Raw genomic sequence first — 13,678 nt, forward strand, 5'->3', positions numbered from 1 at the left:
GAGAGACAGAATATGAATTGAGAGATCGCAGGCTGGGCGCACAGGCCTAAATGAATAAGACAATGTCTAAGATTGATAAATGTAAAAGTTCTACACTTAAGTCCCAAATAAACATCAATAACAACAAGGTAGGCAAGAAATAATGGAGAAAACTTAGTAGCAGTTCATGAGCAGTTCTTAGTAGCTTGATTACAAGCGCAATGTGGAAACAAGCAGGTCAGCCCAGTGGCCCAAGTGGAATTTTAGGTCTGATTCCTAAAATGACTCGTCTGTCCTTTTGCCACTCACTGGGGTATTGACTTCTAACTTCTGGAGGGCATTCATTCCAGAGGCTATATTTTTTAGGGCAATAATGAGAAACTAGGGTGTATTCAGTACAGAGGCAAAGCTGATAAATGGTTAAACTGAATTTGAAAGAACCAAGTATTTATCCAGGAATTAAATAATTGGAAAGAAATGGCAGTTAGCTAGAAACATTGGCAGGCATTTGGGGGGCAGAAAATAAATAGGCATTTACAGGGGAAAGCAGAAAACTTCAGAAGCATATAAGTAGAGGAAAAAGTGACAGTGTCATTTAGAAGGATTCTGAACTCCCAGCTGCTTTTTGAAGATTCCATCACTGGACTTGTTCAGGGTCTAAATAAGCAAGGGTCTGGAATGCTGTAGAGGTGAGTCCCTTACAGACCAAAGTTTTGGAGGCCTCTTAGAGGCCAAATCATTCCAACTCTGAAGATTTTTTGATTTTCAGAAACTTTTGGACTGTGTTCCCTTAGGCATACTGCACAGATGCATCAAAAATTGTAAATGTTTGCTGCTTCCAGGCCCATCTGATCTGGCAATTAATTTATAAGAGTATAATAGCACTCTTGTACTAACAGTAAGTCAATGTTAATGATATGGTTTGGCTGTGTCCCCACTCAAATCTCATCTTGAATTGTAGTTCCTATAATCCCCACATGTCCTGGGAAAGATCTAGTGGGAGGTAGTTGAATCATGGGGGTGGTTCCCCCATGCCATTCTCATGATAGTGAGTGAGTTCTCATTAGATCTGATGGTTTTATAAGGGGCTACCCCCTTCACTTGGCACTCATTCTGTCTCCTGTTGCAGTGTGAAGAGGTGCCTTCTGCCATGATTGTAAGTTTCTTGAGGTCTCCCCAGCCATGCAGGATTATGAGTCAATTAAACTTCTTTTCCTTATAAATTACCCAGTCTTGGGTATGTCTTTATTAGCAGCATGAGAATGGACTAATACAGTTAACAATATCAATAATATATGATATAATGTACAATATAAGAATAATTATAATAAGTGGATATTGAATTGATAATGAGTCAAAATAATTATCCATACTCACCAGATGACCTGGTGGTCCCATGTCTCCTACAGTTCCAGGTGGACCTTTTGGGCCAGGGTGGCCCATAGACCCTTTGTCTCCTTTTATGCCTATTACGTGACTCCCTGGAGGTCCAGGGGGACCAGGCTCACCTGAATTCATGAAAAGTCTGTCAGTATTGCCAGCCGGGGAGCTTCGAAGGTTCTACCTATCAGTGATTGTTTCTAATGAAGTATAAACCCTTCACTTAGCATTACCACAAACATTCTTTCCCCTGGGGCATGTGATGGGATTGTGGTAAAGACAGGATGAGATGACGCCAGTGAAGCACCTGGCACCCACCAGCAGGATCTGCTTCTCCCCAGTGAGGGTCTGTTACAGCAGAGTCTGTGCCTGCTTCCCTAGAGCCTAGCCCAGCTCTAGGGATTCAACAAATAGAGTTGAATGAATGCATCACTGTCTTTTAGGCTAATTAATTATTATTATTTTTTGAGACAGTTTTGTTCTGTTGCCCAGGCTGGAGTGCAGTGGTGCAATCTCAGCTCACTGCAGCCTCTGCCTCCCAGGTTTAAGCGGTTCTCCCATCTCAGCCTCCTGAGTAGCTGGGATTACAGGCACGTACCACCAAGCAAGACTGGCTAATTTTTGTATTTTTTAGTAGAGACAGGGTTTCGCCATGTTGGCCAGGCTAGTCTTGAACTCCTGACCTCAAGTGATCCACCCGCCTTGGCCTACCAAAGTGCTGGGATTATAGGCATGAGCCACTGTGTCCAGCCAGGCTCATTGATTTACTGACTACGCATCCCTCAAACAGGCTACCTTGCCTTGACAGTGGCTGGGTGTGGGAACCATGGGTAGACGGGGAATGGAGATGACCACAGGGAAAGAAGCAGCAGCAAGGTAACGTGAGGAGGAGGTTGAAAACTTTTGAGGTCAAACATGATTTTTGTTCTTTTATGCTATTTAAAAGTAAACCCTCTACCTGGGCTTCCTCTTAAGCCTGGTGGACCATGATTTCCTTTCTGGCCAGGGATAATTGCACCGGGCAGACCTGGTGGCCCTGGGAATCCTTCTATGCCTGTGGGCCCTCGAGGCCCAGCATCTCCCATGGCCCCTTTTCTGCCAGGGAGGCCAGGAAAACCTGGGGATCCCCTGTCTCCTTTAGCTCCTGCAAAGAAGAAGGCTTAATAAGTTTCTTTAATGGCCATACGGTTGGGTTAGAGCTCTTGGCTATCTTTAATAATGTAAGTACTTTGCTTAAAAGTGTTCAGATTCAGAATATATATTTCTAAAATATATATTTTATAATATATTGCTGGCAAATGCAATATAGAGCTACAAAAACTGAGTTGAGACTCAGTGTGTCTCCAACTAGCTGTCTGATCTTGGCAAATTCACTTCAGATTTACTTACTATTACAAATTTTGATTTTCTTATTTTAAAAATGGAGGTAATACCTGTTCTAGCTAATTATTTCAGATCAAGTGAGATAACATACAAACATAAAAGCATGGCATAAGCTCTAAAGTGTTATATAAACGTAAGCCACAGTTACTATCAGCTGATGAACTTAATCATGTTGACATTGTTGAGTCACTGATAATCCGTTAGAGCATAAGAAGCTAAACGGCATAGCACTGATGTATGCATTTGAAGTATTATCCCGCTAAACCCAGACAAAGGAGCAACAAAATTGCAGTCTTTATTCTGTCCTTTTGCTAACTTCCCCACACATCCCCCATAATAGGAATAGTAGTGGCAGGAGGTTTGGATTTACCAAAGACTCCCCAAAATGTCACAAGTTAATACTAATATTTTTCATCTTAGAAAACCTTCAAGAAATTGTGCTTTGACATTCATGAATGAAAAATATTGTAGGAATTGAAAATAATGTCTCCCTCTTCTCTCCCATCTCTGTGTTATTCTAGAAGCAGTAAATGGCATGAAAACAGGAGATAGATATACAGAAGGAGAGGGAGAAAGAAAGGGAGGCTAATAGCTCAGGGGAGGGCTTGGGGAGTTGTTATATAGTAAAGACTTACAATGAAAATAAAATTGATGAATATTGATTATCTAGCCCTGTGTCTATTCACATCCTTTAGCTTTTTAATACCTGTAATTTATGCTTTTAAAAGAAAGTGCTTAGATGACTTCAGTTCACTCCAAGCTTTGTAATACTATATTTGCATGGCAATGACCTGAAGCACCAAGATGGCTTGGATTATATATTTCATGTTCATTAAAATGATTACATGCTCTGCAATATGATTTCATTTTAGGATTTTGGAGAATAAACTAATTAAAAGGATTCATACCTTCCAAGTCTCAATGAACTCTTCTCCATATATAGTTATCCTAGAGGGATTGAGGTGCATAATCATTCACTTACATAATTAGTCTATTGGTTAGTTTTAAGGCTTTTAAACCTAAGGTATGACCGTTTTACACCAAATTTTATTTCCACTTAAAAGCTAGTGTTCTCATTCCAAATGATTAAACTGTGAGTTAGCCTGGGAACATGAAGAGCAACTCTCCTTTTGACCACAATTCTAAAGCTACACTGTGGAACAGGAAAAGCCTTCGTGCTCATTGGGAAAGGAGAGGTCTGAGAGATGTGGGAAGACTGAGCTCAACCAAAAGAACAATCAAACCAGTAAGAAACAAATGGGAGAGAACAGCTCTTGTCTACTTTTACACTTTAACTGTTTTGTCAAAGGTGGTTCCTGCCCGACTGAGTTTCTCATTGGCATTGAGCTATTCTTTGCTGGTTCGCATGAGCATCAATAACTAGGACCTTTCCATGTGCTAGGCCTCTTTGCTAATGAAATGCTCCCATTCATAGGACCCGTGGCTGAGATGGGTCAATGAAATGTGCAAACGATCTGATGTTTATCCTGGAAGGTTTGACTAGAAAATGGAAAAGAGTTAAAAGAAGCTGTTTATCTTGTAAAGCACTGATGTGAGAAATCCAGACTTGCGACCTGCCAAACAAAAAACTTGTAAATACTCTGAATGACATGTTCAGTAAACTGCCATGTCTGAGATGTTGAGAGACTCTCTGGGTAGCCTTTAATAAACAATAGCATGGACCACAAGCTGGATCTGGGAGTTGGAATCAGATCTAAGAAGATATAGGTGGGAAAGGATTTGGATTACTCCTGTGCCTCAGAACAGCAGGGACAGATGCTCACTGAGAACCCATCAGTTCCACCTTCACCTTTTAGGAGGTGGTACCTTTAAACCATGCTAACAACAGCAAGACATATACAGAAGAATCCTTTTTACTTTTCAAGACTTTCTTAGTAGGAAATTCCAAAATTGAATCAGAGTTTCTCATTCATTCCATTTGCTGTGATGGTAATAAGTAAACATTTAAAATTGAAGACCAAGATGATAAATATCCTTCTATATTGCCATTGGAACATCTTTAATTTGCTAGGTTAAGCTTATTTATATTTCAAGCATGTTCAACTGCTTTCTCTCCTTGAAAATGTGTACATTAGGACAGGGAAGAAGAACTGCTTACCTTGAGCACCCGGGTTCCCTCTTGGGCCTGGAGGGGCCCCCGATAAACCTGAAAAATATAATCTTGGCATGTTAATATTTGGTCAATTTCATTATATTATATGTCTATGACAGAAGTTTAGTACACACCAAAAACATGTTAAAGATAATCAGTTCTATCGGAGAAAAATCTTTAGAGCAGCAAAGGATTACACTGTTACTAATGATTCTATCCAAAATAAAACTAGTGGATCAAAGATAATGAGCAAGTTGTACCCATTTCTCCCTTTTCTCCGGCTGGACCAGGAATTCCATCACGTCCTTGGTCACCTCTTACACCCATTGGTCCAGGAGACCCTGGGAATCCTGGAAGACCTGAAAAAAAAAAAAAAAAAAAAAAAAAAAAAAAAAGCCTAAAACTATGATATACATAAAGACCATTTATTTCTTGCCAATGGCCTAATGGGAATACCAGGGAGATGTGTGGAATTGTGTTAAAGAGGCTGTTTTTCAGAACTGTAGCTATGTGAAGCTATATTCCTAGGGAAAACCACGTACAGATTACTATTATCATGAGGATTATCAGTTTGGAATAGGTTGCCAAATATTTGAATTAAATAGATAGAAATAGCTAACCTCATTTTTTTTGCATTTTTGTCTGGATACTGAGTAACTAGGAGCTGCCTTCTATAGAGTAGTAGGTTTACAGAAATCCAAACCTCAGGAGACAGTGTGCCTCCCACATGAAAAGGAAAGAGAGAAAGTACAAAAATGAAACCTGAAGGGCCTTTGATTCCTGGAGGGCCCGGGAAGCCTTTGATTCCTTTAAAACCCAAATCACCATGAGGACCTGGCTTTCCTAGAAATGAAGAGAGGGGAAGGAAGAAAAAAGATCACCAAAAGCTAAATGATTACAACGGTGACCGAAACGGTCTGTTTTTATAGTCAACCATGCTCAGGCTGGCCTTAAGGAAGCTCTCTTGTTGCAAGGTCACCCCATGGTTTTGTCCAGGCTGCTATTTTCCCAGAGAACCACATGCAGAGATGTGGCAAATCACTTTCAAAGATGTGTGTACGCCAACCACAAGCACCACTCAATATGCAATTTTATTTTAATTGTGAGTTAAATGCAAATTTATTGAAACTTTCTGTATTTGAACAGGTAGTTTATTGTATTTAAGTAAGACCTGAATCTGCAACCTAATAGTTTCCCAGTTGTTTTTAATAAAACAAAACCCTAAACCTGAATTGTAAGCTAATAAGCAAGAAAGCCAAAATTCAATCCAGAAATGGGTTCAAAAAAGAGTCACAGCACAGTGTTGTAGTTTGAATTCTGTTGTTCCCAGATTCATATATTGAAGTCCTAACCTTCAGGACTTTGGAACGTGACTCTGTATTTGGGGATAGGGCTGGTAAAGAGGTAACTAAATTAAAATGAGGCCAGTAGGGTGGACCCTAATCCAATATCATGTGGTGTCTTTATAAGAAAAGAAGATTAAGACACTTGGAAAACACAGGAAGAAGATAGCCATCTATAAGCCAAGAACAGGGGCCCTAGAAGAAACCAATGCTGCTGACAGCTTGATCACAGACTTGGAGCTGCTGGAACTGTGAGAAAATAAACGTCAGTAGTTTAAGCCACCTAATCACTTCTCAGCCTTCTGGCTAACATCAAGTGTAGTTTAAGCCACCTAGTCTGTGGTATTCACTATGGAAGACTGAACAAACTAATACAAACATTACGATTGTACAGCGGCTAACATTTTGTATCCTTGGGCTGAATTTGTTGAGACAGTTCTTCAAAAGTGTTGTTTATAGGAACATATTTTTATATTTCAGTCCACCAAATGGGCTGATTAGTAAAATTGGGCTCTCTTAATGAATTGCCTGTTTTTTAGTGTGTTAGAATTTGAAGTTCAAAGTTGGATAGAAGCAACTGCAGCATAAAAGTATAAATAGCTTTCTGTTTACCGCAGTGATTTCAGGAGGGCTATACTCTGAGTAATGCTTCCAGCTTTTAGAATTGTAAACCCAAACCTTACCTGGGAGGCCAGGACTTCCAGGACTTCCATGGGCTCCCTCAGGTCCAGCAGGCCCCGAATGTCCAGGTGGGCCAGGTTGCCCCATTTCTCCTTTCTTTCCCATTTCACCCGGCAGTCCTGGATCCCCCTTAAATGTAGTCAAATACCTTTAAAATTCTCATATAAGCAGGATATGTGGTTAGAATTCAGCATAAACTTTATTCACTAATTCTTTCATTCATTCATCAATTCATATTTAGTATCTGCTATCTGCCAGCACTGTGATAGGTGCTGGGAATAAGATGGCCACATGGTTTATGGGGCCCAGTGGAAAATGAAAATGCAGCTTCCCTTAAAACTTAAAGCGAATTTCTTTTTTTTTTTTTTTTTTTTTTTGAGACGGAGTCTTGCTCTGCCGCCCAGGCTGGAGTGCAGTGGCCAGCTCTCAGCTTACTGCAAGCTCCGCCTCCCGGGTTCACGCCATTCTCCTGCCTCAGCCTCCCGAGTAGCTGGGACTACAGGCGCCCGCCTCGTCGCCCGGCTAGTTTTTTGTATTTTTTTAGTAGAGACGGGGTTTCACCGTGTTAGCCAGGATGGTCTCGATCTCCTGACCTCGTGATCCGCCCGTCTCGGCCTCCCAAAGTGCTGGGATTACAGGCTTGAGCCACCGCGCCCGGCAAAGCGAATTTCAAGACAGCAACAGCACAGCATCAGACCAAGTGCGGAGGCCCTTCTTAGCACAGGACCTCTGTGACTGCACTGGTAGCACACCCAGGAAGCTGGCTTTTACCAGGATATAATGGTAACCTATATAGGTTTATGGCTTACACAGTCCCTGCCTTCATGGAGCTTCAGAGACCAGTAAGTAGATAGATATTAAATAATCATACAAATATATAATTGCAAATTGTGATGAGTAGCTGGGAGTAAGAAACAAATAGACTAAATAAAGATGTAGCCTACAAATACTATGCATGCAAATATGTCAATCACATGTTTTAAAAACCTTCCAATGATTTAATGTTCATTAAATCTTCACGTAAGTTTTAAGACCAACCAGAACATACAGATTTGGTCAAGATTCACAAAATGTCTATGGTAGCCAATTAAAATATACTACTCTGTTACTCTCATTTTGCTGACATGATAAAACCAGCTCATTGTGTGTTCAATGCACAGTTCTAAAAATTTATTCTGGTGGTTACCTGGTGAAAACTTGAAATCTAAATGAAACTATCAGTTAACTGAGTGTGAAGTCAAATAGGATTTCTCATTGAGCAAATATCTCAGTGGAAGCAATCTCAGGTTTTCTGAGGCCTTAATCTAAATATAAAGAACAAAGACATTTGTCTGCGCTCCAAGTGAAAAAACAGTTGCTTTCTTGGGTCTGTGTAGTGTCTAATTTTTTTTCTTGTTTTAGCAATTACTACTGGAGACTATAGCTGGTGGAAATATTTAGGAAAGGTGATATTTTATTGTCTCCAAAAAGAGGGAGAAGGTTCCCTAAGTAATAATTTTTATATGTTGGAGTCATATACTGTTGAAAATCTAAAAATCTAAATCTGAAAACTAGACTCTCCCCTACAAAAACATTTTCAAACATTTCGCATTTAGCTTCAAGAGGTTGCTGGGCTTCTTGGGATCCCGTAGATTTTCCCACTGGTCCATGGAATCCCATGTTAGTAACCTCTGCTTATAGGAACTTCTGTTAATCATTCTCTTGTGGTCTATGTCTGGCTTTTAATGTGAGAGCTGTACTCAGAAAATTGGGAAGAGAATAAACCTAAGAAAGCCACTGAGCCCTATTGAAACATTTGGTTGCTGCTTTGTATAACACTGTAGTAAAATAAGGGCTTTAACATCCAACCTCAATTTGACAGAGCACGAACACTGAAAACATTGAAACAAGATTGAGTATTTCCATTCCATTACACAGAAAAAGTTCTAAAACAAGAAAGATAAATGTATGTATCTTAGGATTTTGTTCGCTTTCTAATGATGTTGTAAAGTTATTTTATTTTGTATCTTTTGTTAGTCTTAGTAAGACAAGTGTTTTTTATTAGAAGGTTTGGAAATTTATTTTTCTAAGTCTGCATGAGATGAGTACAGCAGAAATGGGCCACTTTGTATCACAAGAAAAAAATCCACCGTCCCATCTGATTTTATGGGCCTGTAATCACTGCCTTCTTCTGGCAGCACACCTAAATTGCAGGGACAGTGTGGCAATTCCTTGGTGACTGAAAGAGGCTTTCAGAAGTTGACAGCTCTGTGACAGACAAGCATCCTCAGTTGTGGAGACAGGATTTTAAAAATCCAAATAACTGTCTGAAAGTATAGTAATAGTTTCAATTTTCTCTGCCCACACTGAATCTGGGTACTTGTTGGTATTTTTCAAGGCACTCACTCCACCACCAAAATGTAAATATTTCAGTGGCCTATATACCGTTGGTCCCGGTGGTCCTGGCCTTGTACCTTCTGAATAACCTGGCTCTCCTTTATCTCCCTGGAGACCGTGAATACCTGGGAGGCCTGGTCTTCCTGCTCGACCTGGGAATCCCAAAGTTCCCCTTTTTCCTTTAGAACCTGAAATTAGGGGGAACACATCGAGTAAAATAGATAAACATGAGGATCGTGAAGTTTTCTACTTTTCGCTCTTGCGTAAGTTTTCTCCCAAGAATGGCTTTTTCAGAATTGCAAATGCATCAGGTAGTTAACAATGGATGATTATTATATAACATCAATATTTATTTTGTTCTCACCCATATTCTAATTGCATACTGTGCATTTGTCTAATAGCAAATCTAGTTTTGTTGTTGTCGTTGGTTTTTATTGAGACGGAGTCTCACTCTGTCGCCCATGCTGGAGTACAGTGGCGTGACCTCAGCTCACTACAACCTCCACCTCTTGGGTTCAAGCGATTCTCCTGCCTCAGCCTCCCGTGTAGCTGGGACTACAGGTGTGCACCACCACGCCCAGCTAATTTTTTTATATTTTTAGTAGAGATGGGGTTTCGCCATGTTGGCCAGGCTGCTCTCAAACTCCTGACCTCAGGTGATCTGCCTGTCTCAGCCTCCCACAGTGCTGGGATTACAGGCATGAGCCACTGCACTTGGCCCCGCAAATCTAGTTTTTTAATATAAGTTTTCTACCAAGTGGAAAACCAAAACAGTACACAACACAGAAAATCTGGAATCCTCACCCATCATGAGCTTGTGGGCTCGTAACAGGACCTTATGCATTACCTGGCATGCCCATGTTCCCCATGCTTCCTGGTATACCACGTAGTCCTGGTTCTCCAGGATTCCCAATGCTGCCCAAATCTCCTCTGGGGCCTTCAGAACAAATAAATAGTTATTGCCCTGAACAGTTTCTGGTCATAGTATGTGTTTAATAAATACTTGTTGCTTGCATGCATGAATGAATCCAGAACAGCCAGACCAGCTGGTTTAGGCATTGCCTAGCTGTCCTTTTTCCTTCAAATAAGGAGGGAACTAGGGACCCAGAACATGTAAAACTAAAGAAAGTTAGATTCTTGTCAGCAGGCCTCGGTTTCAAACACTAAAATCATCCCAGGACCAACACCAGCAGGAAAAAGTGGGCTCCTGCAACCATATGGTAATATATTTCCAACTGCATCCTGAAGTGTTATTGCCATGTAATATATTTTGTTACTGAGGTGGTTATGGGAATGGTGGGATACTTTAATTATTTAAAAATTATTTTGTAAACTCAGTTACTTGCTTTAAAAAAGAAAGATGCAAACCTGAAAACTTCTAAGGCATTCTCTAATTTTCATCTCTGATATGTGATATGGTGATGAATTATAATTTATAATACATATCAGCAATTTCAGAATGAAATTTTGAGGACAAAATGGAACTATTTGTAGGTTAATATAAGTTAACTACACACCAACTATCAACACCTTCTTGTTAATTTAGTAGCAAATTTTGCTGGAACACTATCAGAACAGAACTGATATTTAAACCCAATAAGTCTAGAAACAACGTTTATTACTTTAGATGTAGAAAAGTGTAAAATGTGATATTTTTCTATTTGAGAATCAGCTGTACCTGGTGGTCCTGCTGGTCCAGGTAGTCCTTTGAGGCCTTTTAAACCTGGCATCCCTGGAACACCTCTGTTTCCTTTCTCACCTGGATTTCCTGCGAATCCTAAAGTTAGAAACCAGGTATTAACAAGAAAATTAGCCAGGTGTGGTGGCAGGTGCCTGTAATCCCAGTTACATGGGAGGCTGAGGCAGGAGAATCACTTCAACCTAGGAGATGGAGTTTGCAGCGAGCGGAGATTGTGCCATCACACTCCAGCTGGGGTGATAGAGCGAGACTCCGTCTCAAAATAAATAAATAAATAGTCACTGGATCTATTACCTACAGAGTAAATTGCAAACTCCTTCGGCAGCATGAAGCATTCTACAATCTGTCTACGGCCTGCCTTTGTGCTTTCTCTCAAGCAGATTCACTTCCCTTGGCTCTTTTCCTGCATATGTACTTATTCATTCACATATGGATGGAGCATCTAATTAATGAATAGGTCTTGTGCTGAGCACCGGAGAGATAAATCATCATGTTCTCTTCCCCCAAATTTTTAGTGTTTAACTGGGGAGACAGCCAAGTAAACAAATAATTATCATCCAGGCAGATAAACTCTGTACTAGAGTTGGGCACAATATGCTACAGGGAAGAATTTCTGGAAGAGGTAGTATTCTTTAGCTCAGTCTTGAAGGCCAAATGAAAACTAATTGGGTGAAGAAGGTCTGGAGTGAGACAGGATTCCCAGACAGTAAAATAGCATGTAGAAAGGAGTGATGAGTATCAGGGAGTTAGATTGTTTTGTTTTACAACCTTCGTTTTTTCCTTTTATGTTCTTGATTGCAATCTGAAAAGATATATACTGTTTAGTCTGTTTGTTTACTTCAGTTTTTTAGGGGTTGGCAAAATACAGCTTTCAGGCTGAATCTGGCTTGGTTTTGTATGGCTTGCGAGTTAAGATGGGTTTTACTTTTTTTTTTTTTTTTTTTTTTGAGATGGAGTCTCGCTTTGTCGCCAGGCTGGAGTGCAGTGGCATGATCTCGGCTCACTGCAACCTCCGCCTCCCAGGTTCAAGTGATTCTCCTACCTCAGCCTCCTGAGTAGTTGGGATTACAGGTGTGTGCTACCATGCCTGGCTAATTGTTGTATTTTTATTAGAGTCGGGGTTTCACTATGTTGGCCAGGATGGTCTCAATCTCTTGACCTCATGATCCACCCGCCTCAGCCTCCCAAAGTGCTGGGATTTACATGAGCCACCATGCCCGGTGGTTTTTACATTTTTAAAAGGTTGTTAAAAACAAAAGCAAAGAAAAATATGCAACAAGGACCATATGTGATCCACAAAGCCTAAGATACTTACTCCCTAGCCTAAATGGAAAATGTTTATGGACCCATTATGTCTCTTCCCCCCACTAAACTGTAACTTTCATCATGACTAGGAAACTAAAGTCTGCTTTGTTCACCTCTGTATAATCAAGACATAGCAAAATGCCTAGTCCATAGGCATTATTAAGTAAAAAGTAATTATTGAGTACATAAATGTCACGTGGCTGGAGAGACAGGCCAAGTGCAAGTGGTGAATAAACTTGTATGTCAGTCTAAGAAGTTTCAATTCTCAGAGCACAGGGAGCCTTGGAAAGATTTTAAGCCAAGAATTTTATTTGTTCATCTGAATCTTGTTTGACATTTAAATCCTCTTTCACGGAGGTTTCACTGACTATCCTAGTTGCTGTATTTTCTGCTTCCCTCTACTCCTATGGAGCTCTGGCAGCACAGTGAGGAGGCCAAGTGTGAGGCCCATCTCTGCCATTTCTTATCAGAGTGACATTGGGCAAGTAACTTCACCTCCCTATTTCCCCATATGTAAAATGGGATGATTGCAATAGCAGTACCTACTCCTAGAGTTATGTATTTATTTATTTTTTGAGACAGAGTCTTACTCTGTTGCCAAGACTGGAGTGCAGTGGCACAATCTCAGCTCATTGCAATCTTCACCTCCCAGGTTCAAGCGATTCTCTTGCCTCAGCCTCCTGAGTAGCTGGGATTACAGGCGCTTGCCACCACACCCAGCTTATTTTTGTATTTTTAGTAGAGACGGGGTTTTGCCAGGTTGGCCAGGCTGGTCTTGAACGCCTGACCTCAGGTGATCCACCCGCCTTGGCCTCCCAAAATACTGGGATTAGAGCTGTGAGCCACCGTGCCCAGCCTACTTGTAGGGTTATTGTGAGGATTAAATGAGTCAATAGTTGTAAAACTTGGGACAGTACTTGCACATGGTAAATGTTCCTTAGATTGTTGTTAAATAATATAGCATACTAATTTGCCCCTTGCGTTCTTTATTATCTTTTTCTACATATGCCTAAGCCTCTCACGCAGACTCCTTGTGGAGAGGATAGTGACTTGTTATTGTGCTTCTCTATATATTCAATATCTCTTCCACATGTGAAGTGAATAGCTTTAAGTCAGAAATTCAGATTTAGGAAAAAAAAAATGGATCATATTGAAATTAGGGAGGCCTAGATACAGGTTCTTTTTTTTTTTGTTGTTATTCTTCAATCTGTGTCCCTTGGTTATGCATTTGAAAAGCCTGAAGAAAACATACAGAACAGCCTGGATGCTTACTCTACTTTGGGTGAGTAAAAGAGTTTTGTTGGAAGCATAGAAATAGCCCCATAGCATGTGTCCTTCTGTACTTCACAAAAGGAATTCTTCAATTGCAAATTAGTACTCACAGCATATTTATACTGTGAGAGCCAAATTTCTGCTTAT

The 13,678-nt window shown here is 40.4% G+C and overlaps 1 protein-coding gene and 1 long non-coding RNA gene across 2 annotated transcripts in view; one reads left to right on the top strand and one right to left on the bottom strand.

The window, feature by feature from the left end:
• LOC115893191 overlaps nt 1-13,678 on the top strand; it is an 88,647-nt gene that overhangs the window by 25,352 nt on the left and 49,617 nt on the right. The gene's annotated exons all lie outside the window — the stretch shown is intronic.
• Nucleotides 1-13,678, bottom strand: part of COL4A3 (collagen type IV alpha 3 chain) — a 149,664-nt gene that overhangs the window by 12,918 nt on the left and 123,068 nt on the right. Inside the window, exons 35-43 of the mRNA XM_010375623.2 lie at nt 10,934-11,032; nt 10,103-10,192; nt 9,304-9,443; nt 6,882-7,008; nt 5,618-5,698; nt 5,116-5,214; nt 4,862-4,909; nt 2,318-2,503; nt 1,357-1,487 (exon numbers count right to left, since the gene is read on the bottom strand). Coding sequence (XP_010373925.2) covers nt 1,357-1,487; nt 2,318-2,503; nt 4,862-4,909; nt 5,116-5,214; nt 5,618-5,698; nt 6,882-7,008; nt 9,304-9,443; nt 10,103-10,192; nt 10,934-11,032 — 1,001 coding nt within the window. The remainder of the gene's footprint in view (nt 1-1,356; nt 1,488-2,317; nt 2,504-4,861; nt 4,910-5,115; nt 5,215-5,617; nt 5,699-6,881; nt 7,009-9,303; nt 9,444-10,102; nt 10,193-10,933; nt 11,033-13,678) is intronic.

This window comes from Rhinopithecus roxellana, chromosome 14 (genome assembly GCF_007565055.1).
Source record: "Rhinopithecus roxellana isolate Shanxi Qingling chromosome 14, ASM756505v1, whole genome shotgun sequence".
Classification (NCBI taxonomy): Eukaryota; Metazoa; Chordata; class Mammalia; order Primates; family Cercopithecidae; genus Rhinopithecus; species Rhinopithecus roxellana.